General features: G+C 40.1%; 1 protein-coding gene across 2 annotated transcripts in view; it reads right to left on the bottom strand.

Moving 5' to 3' along the window:
• The window catches only part of TANGO6 (transport and golgi organization 6 homolog), a 172,031-nt gene that overhangs the window by 126,591 nt on the left and 31,347 nt on the right, over positions 1 to 14,093 (bottom strand). For both annotated transcript variants that reach the window (XM_075995744.1, XM_075995745.1), the window contains exons 8-10: positions 8,248 to 8,360; positions 5,986 to 6,162; positions 2,393 to 2,525 (exon numbers count right to left, since the gene is read on the bottom strand). In XM_075995744.1, the coding sequence (XP_075851859.1) occupies positions 2,393 to 2,525; positions 5,986 to 6,162; positions 8,248 to 8,360 (423 nt within the window). The remainder of the gene's footprint in view (positions 1 to 2,392; positions 2,526 to 5,985; positions 6,163 to 8,247; positions 8,361 to 14,093) is intronic.

Genomic DNA, 14,093 nt, shown 5'->3' with positions numbered 1-14,093 from the left:
AGGATTGCTTGAGCCCAGGAGTTTGAGGTTGCTGTGAGCTAGGCTGATGCCACTCTAGACTGGGCAACAAAGCCAGACTCTGTCTCAAAAAAAAAAAAAAAAAAAAGAAATAGCCTGTTTTTGTTGCAGTGTTATCTGTATTAGCCCAGAATAGGAGACAACCTAAATGCCTAGCAAAAGAAAATAAATAAATTGTGATGTATTTATTATATCACAGCAGTTTAAATAAATGAACTAGATCTATATGGACATCAATATAGATAGATCTCAAAAATACTGTTCAGTAAAAAATGTAAATTGCAGAATAATATGTACAGTATGATACCATGTACTCAAAATTTAAAAATTTCATAATAAGGCTGGGCACAGTGGCTCATGCCTGTCATCCTAGCACTTTGGGAGGGTAAGGCAGGAAGATTGCTTGAGCTTAGGAGTTTGAGACCAGCCTGAGCAAGAGCTAGACACGTCTCTGAGAAAAACAGAAAAATCAGCCAGACGTGGTGGCAAATGCTTGTGGTGCCAGCTACTTGGGAGGCTGAGGCAGGAGGATCCCTTGAGCCTAGCAGTTTGAGGTTGCAGTGAGCTATAATGATGCCAATGCACTCTGGCTGGGGCAACAGAGTAGACTTTGTCTCGAAATAAAATTTAAATAATAAATAAAATTTCGGCCGGGCTTGGTGGCTCACGCCTGTAATCCTAACACTCTGGGAGGCTGAGGAGGGCAGACTGTTTGAGCTCAGGAGTTCGAGACCAGCCTGAGCAAGAGCGAGACTGTTTCTACCAAAAACAGGAAAACTTAGCCGGGCATGGTAATGCATGCCTGTAGTCCCAGCTATTTGGGAGGCTGAGGCAGAAGGATTGCTTGAGCCCAAGAGTTTGAGGTTGCTGTGAGCGAGGCTGATGCCACAGCACTCTAGCCTGGGCAACAGACTAAGACTCTGTCTCAAAAATAAATAAATTTAAAAAAATAAAATTTCATAATAAAAAACACATACACACACAAAGAACTAGTATGACAAACTTTTTACTTTATCAATATTTTTATGATCTCTGTCAATAGCCTTCCTTGAACTGAGACCTCAGACTACCTCACATCCTCAAACTCCTATTAGAGGCTATATGATGACTTTGGTACAACACTTTTCCTCTAAGATATTTGGAACTAAACTTCTAATCAATAATTTATTACTGTGGGTTTGGTAGGCTTTTCATCTGTGCTTCAATGTTGTAAATTTCCTTGGGAAATGAAAACTTTAAGTGTCCTAACAATTAGGGCTTTACCAAAGTAACTTACAATTTGGGGCAGTGGTACTCAACTGTGCCTGGGCAATTTTGTTCCCAGAGGACATTTCACAATGTCTGGGGACAGTTTTGGTTGTCATAATTGGAGAGTAATCTAGTTAAGAGAGGTCTGAGATGCTGCTAAATCTCCTACAATGTACAAGACAGCCTCCCCACGAGAAAACATTTATCTACTCCAAAATGTCAATAGTGCCAAAGTGGAGATACCTTCTTTTAGAACAAAGCCCTTTGATCTGTTAGTTTGTTTTTTTAAAACAATCTTTTTTTAAAAAATATGAAATTAGGAGCACATCCCCTTGAAATGTCATTTCGAATGAGTGAATGGGCATGGGGATAGATGTGACCAAGGAGGAAAGAAAGCATGAGAAGTGTCCTGTGCTTTAAGTTCTAGAAGTGTTAGCTCTGCTTCCTTCCTTGCATTCTCCCATACCCCTATCAACCTTAAACTCCACAGACAGTCTCCTAGAGCAGACGCTTTATTTAGGGGAAAGAGTGGAGAATGCAGAGCTGGAGGTCACCACCTTATGATATCAGATAGTGCAAGTAAGGAGTAACATTATGGGGTACAAGTTGTACAAGTTTCCATTGGAGACGAGGGCAAAAGGAAGCACAACCACTCGCTCTAAGAAACAAACCTGGAGAAGGCTTAAAGTGGCTACAAAATGAAATGAGGGAGGCAGAATTGCTAAATCTCCTTTCCAAATACCTGACAAAACAACAGTCAGAAAGGATAAGGGATTACCCTATGGCTGTAAAACCTGCTATTAACTTCAAAAGAGTTCTTACTGTCAACATGGAGCAAAGATTAACCCTTTCATAGAGCAACAGCTCTCCATTGTTCATCTCTACAATTTCAGCCAGTCACCTTGGAAAGTAGTTGGATCACATGAGTACCAGTGAAGATAAATTTCTTCTTTCTACCAACCCAAGGCTACTAAAAAGTAAATTCCTGTTTGTTCTCTGATCGTTTTCCCTAAATTATGACCTAAATTTTAGGACCCCAAATTATGAATGGACCCCATGAAAATTTTAAGGGTCTCCTGGAATTACCCCTGAATAAAGCTGATCAGGAACTATATGTAGTTCCTACCTTCAAACAGAAGATGAAGAAGTCTCCTGCCAAACCACATTCCTGGCAGTGGGACAACAAGTCCCCAAGATGTTCCATCTGGCCCTGCTCTGAGGACACTTTCTGGTATAGGGCTTCATCTTCATCTTCATCACTGCAATGCAAGGTAAGATTTATCTTGGCAGTGTCACCCAGAGATACATATTTTTTAAACCCCATAACAATTTTCTAAATTAACATGTCATTTCCATACAGTTAATCATTAGAAAGATCTCAGAAAATCTGTTTAACTTATTTTTCTATTTCTCCATGCTGAAATAGTATTTATTCTAAGAAACTAGGCTATTCTGTCCTGCACAGTCAGTTGCTCAAACAGGGAAAGATTCAGGAAGAAAGTGACTTTTAAGATGGATGTTAGCCAGTGGTGCATGCCTGTAATCTCAGCTATTCAGGAGGCTGGGAAAGGAGGATCGCTTAAGCCCAGGAGTTAGAGGTTGCAGTGAGCTATGATGATACCACTGCACTCTAGCCAGGGAAACAGAGCGAGACTCTATCTCAAAATAAAAATAAAAACAAAATAAAATAAATTTGTAAAAGATGGATGTTGAAGAAGTACTATTATTTCATAAATCACAAAAGGAAGGAGAAGTTAAAGTAGAAGTTGCATACAGATATTCTAGTTCTTGAGGAAGAACAGAAAAAGAGAAGGCTGCAAAATGAGGTCACATCACGGAGGACCTTGGATGTCATTCAAAGGCACTTGTCTTTTTTCTAAAGGGTTATGGGCAGTGAAAAAAGACACGATCATCATGGGCAGAGATGCAGTCAATCTTAACTAACATGAATCAATTAGTTGAGATAAGAAAATGCATAAAGGTTCAGAAAAATGAGTAGGTCGAATGTGATTGCCAAGTAATAAAATTTGGCTGAAACAGTGCTATGATTACTGCAAAAAACCAAGAAACTTCTCAAGATGTGCTATGGCTTTTAGTGTTAACTGCATCTGGTAAGTGAAGAGACAAAGACACAATATTATTATACCATATCATGTAAACAAATATAAAGGCATAGAAGATGTACTAAAAATCAAGACACGAAAATAATATAAACAGTGAATAGGATAGTGGTTGATTTTTTCTTCTTTATGTGTTTTTGTATTATACAAAGAACATATGTCGCTTTTGTGATCAAAGAAATAAATTTTTTTCAGACTAAATTGAAAAACGACAGATGTTGTTTCATCTCAATGAAAAGTACAATTATTAAAGTTAATTTGGCAGACCATCTCACTGGGCAAGATGTCCCAATTTGTCAGTTTACAAATAACATGGCCTTCATACTACTCTAGTAGAATGAATAACCTATACATTTAGCTTAGGATCATTTCCTATATTATCCCAGAGTCTCCCAGAGTCCTCCGGATCAGTCATGTTTTCTTTACCACGTTGTATGTTAGAAGAAAAGTTGAAATGTATAAACAACACTTCTAAGTTTCTGTGAGCCATCCTGATCATCAAAAAGAAGTATTAATACTACGTTCAAATACTCCTAAAAAGACATGGCAACAATTATCTTAAGAAGCACCATTTTACTAATGTTCACTCTTAAAATTTCAATGATAGTCAATTCCAAATAGTTATACTTAGTTCCATAAAGGTAAAAACTCTGGATGATCCAAATCTAAGCTGTTCTTATAGAGTTTCTTTAATCAAACTTTTAATGGATAACTGGCACGGGGCAGAATGGTAGAATGAAAGGTAAGTGGTGATTCAGACCTTGACCCTGGCCTTGGGGGACTAGGCAGGACCCTTAGAAAAAACGGTAATATCACATACACACTATTCTCTGGCGTAATGGTTGTCAACTTTTCGGAAACAAGCTATGGACCGAAAATAGCTATGGACAAGCTATTTTCAGAAAAATCCATGTGTGCATGAAAACATTTTTGTGTATATAATTTCAAGAGGATTTTAGACCCTTAGAAGTCCATGCAGAGATCCCGGCCTAAAGACCCATTGCTTCTGGCAGTGGAGGGAGATTCATTCAATCATGGCCTATTCATTTCTTTTCCTACTATGAAGAGAAACTATAGTTTCAATAAGAAGTGTGGATTTTGACATACAAGCACTAAAAACTGCACTAGAGATTTATTAAGATAAGCAGTAAGTTCTAATTATTAAGTTGGATGTTGTAAAATTATATAGTCACTAAATTGCAACCAGGTAAAACTCATTCCAATGTGTGTTTTTTTTTTTTTCTGAGTCAGGGTCTCACTCTGATAATTCTGTTTGTAGCTATGTGTTTTCCTATTTTCCTCAAGTCCATCATCTTAAGAGGGTGTGTGAAAACTTTACGAAAGTTAACCATGAACATAAAATTAAATTTGAACACTTCAACAAACAGCAGCACTTTGAACGTGATGTGAAATCCAAATGGAGCAGCTGCCACCAGTTAAGTACTGTATGGGCTATGATCAACAGGAATTTACATCCTTGGGTGATAACATCCTACACAGATCACCCAGAAAGTGGAAATAATTTAACACATTGACTGCCACACTAGTAAAAAAAAAATTTTTCCCCTGGGACCTTACTGTTTTATTAAAACAAAATGATCCTTTCTAATTTGTCTTTTTGTTTTGAGACAGAGTCTTACTCTATTGACTGGGTTAAAGTGAGTGGTGTCAGCCTAGCTCACAGCAACCTCAAACTCCTGGGCTCAAGCAATCCTCCTGCCTCAGCCTCCCAAGTAGCTGAGACTACAGGTATGTGCCACCATGCCTGGCTAATTTTTTCTATTTTTAGTAGAGATGGGTCTCACTCTTGCTCAGGCTGGTCTCAAACTCCTGACCTCAAGCAATCCTGGCTCAGCCTCCCAGAGTGCTAGGATTACAGACGTGAGCCACCGTGCCTGGCCTAATTTGTTATTTTTTATTGTTTTCTGTGCATGAGTTATATGCAGTGCAATCCACATTTTTAGAATTAAACTGTCAATATTAATTATAACAGTAAGAACAGCAACAAGTAAGATTTTCACAAACTACCTTCAGGGTTTTGCTTCATGAGGCCCCAGACTCAAAACTAGCCTGAGTTAAACACAATTTACATGACAGTCAATGTGTTAAAATATAAACCTATGCGATATCAGAGAAATAAATTATCCACTCCACTAACATTTATTAAGCACTTTCTAATCGATCCCTGTGAGAAACAAACTCCCATCATAAAATAAACTATCAGACAATTTCCCTTGGGAATAAGTCTGACTATGAACACACATACACCATTTTGAGAGTCAGAAGGCAAACTGGATTATTATGATGTTAAAGGGGAACATGGGTCTGCCTTTTGCTCTGATTCCCTGGTAACGACCTGACGTGATGCAAACCTGTGAGGCTCCAGTACACTGCACCTACTATTAGCTGGCATCTTGGAAAAAAACCTGGAGGATTATTTAAGACTCACATTTCATTTAGGGATTATAAATAGCAAGTGCCTGGGCCGCTTACGGTTCTGGTTTCTTTTCTGTCAGCGCCCCCTAGTGGTTGAGTAGCAGAATGGCCTTTCAGGTAGAAAATCAAAGAGAGACAGACAGTAATGGATGGGTGGACTCACCTAATGGCCTCTTTGACTGTAATCATAATGCCACCATGAGTGGCAGCTCTAAACTGACACAGAGAATGGAGAGAGGGCACAGCTTTGTCCAACCCTGCAAGTCCTTTCAGGCTGGCAATTGCCTTCTTCCTTTCCAGCTTTCCCAGAATCCATAATAAGATCTCTTGGCAAAGTGACCTGGCAGAAAAAGCAGTTATGAATGAGCCTGTCATCTCACTCTATGTATCTAACAAGCTAACACAAAAAAAGAGACTGTCAGGTTCCACTGCATTCTAAATGCTGGCATGATCTCCTGCTACTGAGATGCAGGAGTGGAAAGTATGCTTCTTGCGAATTTCAGAATGCAAATAACCTGAAATTCAATGAGTGACTGACTAATCCTTGGCTCAGAAGCAACCCTGATATGCCGCATGAGCCCCACATGATTTTTTTTTTTTTAATTCCAAGTGTACTACTGCCTTTGGATAAAGCACTGTGAAAGAAAGCATACATGGATACCAATCGCCTACTATCAGTGGAACCAATAGCTGGTGACCAAAAAACAGCATACCAACAAAATGCTACTGATTCCTCACCTCCCCCTTATCTGTGCCCATCAACTAGGAGAGGAACGGAATCAGTGTTCACATCTTCCCTGTCAGTCTCTGATGAGGATATGACAGTAACTATGAGGACTTGGGCTTTAAAACTAAAATAAGTTATTACATGGACTGTCCTTTGTATCCAAAGTCACATAGGCATAGCCTCCACCTCCCACTGCATTCTCTCGTCACTGACATTGTGGCTGTGGGCTACATGATGTGTTGCCCCAAAGGTGAAGAACCAAAGGCAATACATAAGCTTTAAATAATAAGTAAGATCAAATGTTTTCCTTTACCACTGAGCAATGGTAGCTACCATTTACTGAGCCTCCTATTTGCCAGGGACTGTGCTAAACACTGCAATGCTGTGGTCCCTGACCCCCATGACACAGAACCGGTACTGGTACATGGCCTGTTAGGAAGGAGGTGTGCAGGAGGTGTGCAGGAGACACTGAGCAAAGCTTCATCCCTATTTACAGCCACTCCCCATCACCCCATCACTTGTGTCACCCCCTGAGCTTGGCCTCACAAACCCCCCCCTCAATAGGTGGAAAAACTGTCTTCCATGGAACCTGTCCCTGGTGCCAAAAAGGTTGGGGATTGCTGCTTTAATGCATGTCTAGCCTTCACAATAACCCTGTGAAGAAGGTACTAGTATTGTATATCAGGTTACATGTGGAGATTTCCAAACACCAAAAATCAGAATTCTCGGCCGGGCGCTGTGGCTCACGCCTGTAATCCTAGCTCTTGGGAGGCCGAGGCGGGCGGATTGCTCAAGGTCAGGAGTTCAAAACCAGCCTGAGCAAGAGCGAGACCCCGTCTCTACTATAAATAGAAAGAAATTAATTGGCCAACTGATATATATATATAAAAATTAGCCGGGCATGGTGGCGCATGCCTGTAGTCCCAGCTACTCGGGAGGCTGAGGCAGAAGGATCACTCGAGCCCAGGAGTTTGAGGTTGCTGTGAGCTAGGCTGACGCCACGGCACTCACTCTAGCCTGGGCAACAAAGCGAGACTCTGTCTCAAAAAAAAAAAAAAAAAAAAAAAAAAAAAAAAAAATCAGAATTCTATAGGACTCTAGATAGGATATAAACTCTTACCTGGAAGAAGAAATGACATAAATTACTGTGAAAATAGAGCTAATACATAATGAGTCCTACTTAAATTCTATTATAAAAGAGTATTTTCTGGATGACTAAGAAATATTTTCCTTCTAAACAACACCCTTCATCACCAACACTGAATCCCAGGCTAAATTACAACGTGCTACATTCAGATCCAGATTTCTCAAACTTGTTTTATAACTCCTCATAAGGTCATTATGATCCCTCCCCTATTTCCTCCTTTCTAGACACGTAATTGCAGTATTTCTCACTGATCAAACAGTGGCATGCTTACACACGTCAACAGAGATTTTGTCTCTGATGTCTGGGACAGAGGCGGAGGAAAGTCATTCTAAAAACCGTATCCAATCCCCTGCTATCTACAAAATTCTGGTTTTTTTCAAGAGGAACAGAATAAGAATGTCCCAGTGTCTTCCTGATTTTGAAAGAAAATAATTTTAAAATGGCTTAAGTCTTATATTCAAAATAGGAACAAAAACAACAGACAAAAAAGACTTCGCAATTTATAAACAAGATTCTATTTATAAATGAATAAGGTTCCTTTGATGGTTTACCTTATGTGCGACACACTCTGCTTGGTGAAACAGTAGAGAAGAAAGAGCAATCCCAGGACTGGAAGCAGGGAATCCAGCAAAACTGTCAAAGGTTCATTCCCGACAACGTACACCTAGGGAAAAAGGAACGGTGAGAAATACCATGACTGCAAGGCCACAGCAATGGGAATCACTCACTAGACACTTAGCAGGGCTTGCATCTTATCTTAAGCAATACCCTCCTCCTAAAGTGTACACTTTTATTAATAGCTCTAAGGATGTGCTCGGATATGGCGATGAACCCATTTAGGTGGCAGTTTGGTGGAAACAGAGAGGCTGTACTGGAGCAGCAGCCTTTCATGTGTGCAGCCTGAAGAACTGCCCACAATGGGTAAATTAACCCATTTTCTGACTTCTTTTTTTCCTACTTTTGACTGAGTCACCTAATCTGCCTATTATTGGCCTATACAATAACTGTCCTATAGCTGAAGGCTCTGCTGTTAGAAACTAGGGAATAATTACTACCAAATAGAAAAACTTATAACTAGATTTGAAATAAAACAAAACACAACCCAAAACGTAGCACTCTTAAGATGTGACTGCCACGTGGGTAGGTCCTACTCTCTCCAATTCAATAAATCTTCAAAGAAATTACACTGTGCACCGAGATCTATGCTGGCTTTTACATGGTTAAATGTGTGAAGATGCTGACTTTTATTAACAATAACTGGCCAGGCACGGTGGATCACACCTGTAATCCTAACACTCTGGGAGGCCGAGGTGGGCGGATCGCTCAAGATCAGGAGTTAGAAACCAGCCTGAGCAAGAGTGAGACTCTATCTCTACTAAAAATAGAAAGAAATTAATTGGCCAACTAAAAAAATATATAAAAAGATTAACTGGGCATGATGGCGCACGCCTGTAGTCCCAGCTACTCAGGAGGCCGAGGCAGAAGGATCACCTGAGCCCAGGAGTTTGAGGTTGCTGTGAGCTAGGCTGAGCCATGGCACTCTAGCTAGGGCAACAGTGTGAAATTCTGCCTCAAAAAAAATTAATAATAGTAACTATGTTACATATTTTATTTGTACCTTTCAATAAGGCTAGTCACAAATGCATTCAATTCAACAAACTGTTACTGACCACTCACTGGATTCAAAGCACTGTTCTAGGTATTGCAGTGAATATAAAAATGAGTAAGAGTCATTATCCCTTGCATTGCTTGTGATATACAGGAAGAATAAAACAAGTAAACCAATTATAATAATCAAAATAATAATTCAAAGCAGATAGAGTAACTTAAGAAGGGCAAAACGTTATTCAAAACTCCAATCAAACACAATAGGACTTCAAAAATGTAATTCTGTTGTAATAATCTAATTAAAACCTGATAGTATGGACAGTAATAATGATAAAAAGGAGAAAGAATAGGAACTGACAGTGATTACACTCTTAGTACATGTTTCAAGAACTATGCTAGATTTTTTACAGGTACTATGCTAGATTCTTTAAAGAGCTCATTAAAATTATAACAATTTCACAAAGTTGGTATTAGCAGCCCCATTTTAAAGATGAGGAAAGGAAAGCTTAAAGAGGCTCTTTGTTATAAAAGGAATTTTGAGGTAGAAATCAATACTGTTTATGGGAAACTAAAGGTTACTGGAGGCACTTTTACAAGCTGGAAAAATCTCTGTGCTTTTCCAGAGAACCTTGTCCCTTTAAATCAATTCTAATTTTTCACACCCCTTAAGCCTCCCGACTCCTGTGTGGAACCAGCTTCCTGTGCATGATCTAATCTCCATAAGCTCGGCTGAGTGAAGTGCCTTGCAAGGCAGTGTTCAGAAGTAATATGCAGGCCTAATCACCATAGCACCAACTGCAGGAGGTAACAGAAGAGATTCCCCCAGATAAGGTAAGGGCCTATTGTTTGGCTCTGGATCCTGTGTTCTCAGAGGTAATCCCTGCGGAGCCATCCTTCCTTCCCAGCATCTTTTGTAAAACAAAACAAAAACCCTTAAAAATAAAAAACAACAAAATATAAATGGAACTAAAGCTTCATTCCTTATTGACTTGATAGGGCCAAAGCACTTCAAACTTTAAAAAAAAACTCAATCGTGCACATTGCTCAGGGTAGTATATGTTGCTGTTGATGAATTCCTCCAATTTTTTTTCTCTTCTTCCTTACACTTTTCTATAAGTCTACACTTTTCTATATTTTTTTACAAAGAACAAGCACTACTTTTATATTTTTTTAAAAAACTGGCTCTGTGGACAATGGTGAACAAAGTACCTGCTTCAAAGGAGCTTGCATTCTAGGCAGGGAGACAGGCAATAAATAGTAACTATATGATCTCAGGTAGCAACAAGTGCTAAGAAGAAAAATAAAACAGGTTAGGCCAGGGTTGGTGGCTCACGCCTGTAATCCTAGCACTCTGGGAGGCCAAGGCTGGAGGTTCGCTCAAAGTCAGGAGTTCGAAACCAGCCTGAGCAAGAGCGAGACCCCGTCTCTACTATAAATAGAAAGAAATTAATTGGCCAACTAATATATATAGAAAAAATTAGCCGGGCATGGTGGCGCATGCCTGTAGTCCCAGCTACAGGCTGGGCAGGAGGATCGCTTGAGCCCAGGAGTTTGAGGTTGCTGTGAGCTAGGCTGACACCCACGGCACTCACTCTAGCATGGGCGACAAAGTGAGACTCTGTCACAAAAAAAAAAAAAAAAAGAGTGAGACCCTGTCTCTACTAAAAATAGAAATTAATTGGCCAATTAATATATATAGAAAAAAATTACTCAGGCATGGTGGCACTTGCCTGTAGTCCGAGCTACTCGGGAGGCTGAGACAGAAGGATTGCTTGAACCCAGGAGTTTGAAGTTGCTGTGAGCTAGGCTGACACCACGGCACTCTAGCCTGGGCAACAGAGTGAAACTCTGTCTCCAAAGGAAAAAAAAAAAAAAAAAAAAGAATAACCTTCATCAATTCACCAACTAATAAGTTCACAGATAGGAATACAGACATGGGAGGGTTTTTTCTCCCAAAGTGGAAAGATTTAGAGATAAGGTCTCCTTTTAGTTCAATTTGATAAATGATTTTTTTCTACGATAATTCCAAACAAAATTTCAATGTTTTCTCCTTGATACATACACAATTGTCACTTCCCTTCCAACACTAAGAGTAAATTCCTCCTTGCAGTGAGCCCAAATCTACCTCCCTTTAAATACAGTCCAGTACTTTATGTATTATAGGGAAAATGTATCTAAGAAGCATATCACTGAAAGTTTCCTTTTTAAACAGTATAACTATTGGGTATGCCTCATATAGGGTAATTTGTAAATATTTCCACTGACCAGTTGTGTGATTTAACACAAGTCAACTGACTTCTCTGAGTCTTAGCTTACTGTAAAATAAGAAAGTCAGACTTGACTGCAAGTTTGCTCATTTTCCTTAGACCCTTTTGGTATCTCAGTCATTAAGAGATAAGACTAGGCCAGGCATGCCTGTAATCCTAGCACTCTGGGAGGCCAAGGCGGGTGGATCACTTGAGCTCAGGAGTTCCAGACCAGGCTGAGCAAGAGCGAGACTCCGTCTCTACCAAAACCAGAAAAAATTAGCCGGGCATGGTGGCGCATGCCTGTCGTCCCAGCTACTCGGGAGGCTGAGGCAGCAGGATTGCTTGAGCCCAGGAGTTTGAGGTTGCTGTGAGCTAGGCTGACGCCATGGCACTCTAGCCAGGGCAACAGAGTGAGACTTTCAAAAAAAAAAAAGAGATAAGACTAATTGAAAAAAATTAACCACTCCTGCAAAAAAGTGTGAAACAGCTGAAACTTCAACTTGACCAAGATGTAACAAATCTGTAACCCTTTCTCACATGCTTTCTGTTCTTCTATCAGTCCTGAAGTTAGCACTTTAAAGATGAAATCCCATTTAGCCGAAAGGTTTTCTGGTTACTTGCCATAGCTGTACAACTAAGGATCACCAAACAAAGTACTGAGAGAGGGGAAAGCTGAAGCAGGGAAGGGAGAGAGAGACTCTGAAGGTATGGTTTCGACTGTTTGGCGTGAGGGTAAGTGAAAGGGTGCTCTGAGGAGAAGCTGAACTTCCTTATCTACCTGTGGTTTTCCTAATATCAGCAGGAAGGAAGAGCTGAGGGGCAAAATAGGAGTGATAACCACGGTGGCTCAGAATAATTAGACAAAGCTATAGACTGGTACCAATGATCCAGTCTGGGGATTTCCTTGTTCCTTTGTGAGGATTTCCTTATTCTTTTCTGACTGAATGTTGGCTTTCTCTCACGGATTCAGCCACGATATGAGGCGTCTGTGGTTAAGCCTCACAATCCCTCTTCTAAGCTTGGAGGATCGCTCTACAACAAAAAATAGATCCATATTTCTGGATTTTCTTAACAATGAATCACACACTGCTCGAACTCTTTGTCTACTTGACTGGGAGCTCCCAAAAGGCAGTAGTTGGCTCTTAAACACTTCTGTATTTGTAAACCTGGCAAAGCATCTGCATTCAGTAGGTACTTTGTAAATGTTTTTATGACTGGCTGAATCAAAGAATAAATGAACAAAGTAGATTGCTGTTTGTTTTCCCCAAAGCTCTATTATTGTGAAGAAGATACAATGCCTTATGCATTTGCATTTTTTTTTTTAAGCTGTAGCTAAAGACTATTCAGTCAGTGCTAATTAACTGAACAGAATCATAGAACTTCAGCCATGGAAGGGAGAGCAGACGGAACAAAAGAAGGCTGGGTTTTATATTGGTTTGTGCAGTAACTATCTTCAATATCTAGAGGACGGAATTATTTTTCTGGAAGGATTAAGTAGAGATTTAAAAGAGAAAGAAAAAAACTCAGAGGAATAAAAATGGACAAAAGCACTAAGAATAAACATACGTTTCTGTTTCAAAGCAAACAAAACAAAACAAAAAGGAGTCCTCACATGCTCCATTTCTCATCTTGTAGATTTTCATTCTGTTGTTAAGCACGTCTCTTAGAGACCATTGCAGAGTAGATGAAAGAGCACCAGGAAGTCAACAGGCAGGAAAGTGGGGTGTGAATTTTGTCTCTGCCACCTTTGTGATTGTCCCAAATCACGTTATGTGAGTGGACATGGATGAGACATCTAAACCTCTCTTGATCTCAGTTTACTCATTTATAATGTAGGCATTAAGCAACTGTCATAAGGATCAATTAAGATAACTCATGTTAAGTATTTTGTAAAATACATAGCCTTGTGCAAATGTTAAATTTACTCCTAAATATTTTATTATTTTTTGAGGCTACTGTAAGTGAAATTATTTTCTTAATTTATGGCTCTGGGCTGAGGACAGGTACCGGTCTGTGGCCTGCTAGGAACCGGGCTGGACAGCAGGAGGTGAGCAGTGGGTAAGTGAGCAAAGCTTCATCAGTATTTACAGCCGCTCCCCATTGCTCTTATCACAACCTGAGCTCTGCTTCCTGTCAGATCAGTGGCAGCACTAGATTCTCATAAAACCACAAATTCTCCTGTAAACTGTGCATGCAAGGGATCTAGGTTGTGCACTCCTTATGTGAATCTAAAGGGCCGGGCGAAGTGGCGCATGCCTGTAATTTGAGTACTCTGGGAGGCCGAAGCTGGAGGATTGCTTGAGCTCAGGAGTTTGAGACCAGTGTGAGCAAGAGCGAGACCTCGTCTCTACTAAAAATAGAAAGAAATTAGCCAAACAACTAAAAACAGAAAAAATTAGCCAGGCATGGTGGCACATGCCTGTAGTCCCAGCTACTCGGGAGGCTGAGGCAAGAGGATCGCTTGAGCCCAGGAGTTGGAGGTTGCTGTGAGCTAGGTTGATGCCACAGCACTCTAGCCCGGGCAACAGAGTGAGACTCTG

The sequence above is a fragment of the Microcebus murinus genome, chromosome 20, assembly GCF_040939455.1.
Source record: "Microcebus murinus isolate Inina chromosome 20, M.murinus_Inina_mat1.0, whole genome shotgun sequence".
Lineage (NCBI taxonomy): Eukaryota > Metazoa > Chordata > Mammalia > Primates > Cheirogaleidae > Microcebus > Microcebus murinus.
This window is presented reverse-complemented; position numbering and strand designations above follow the sequence as displayed.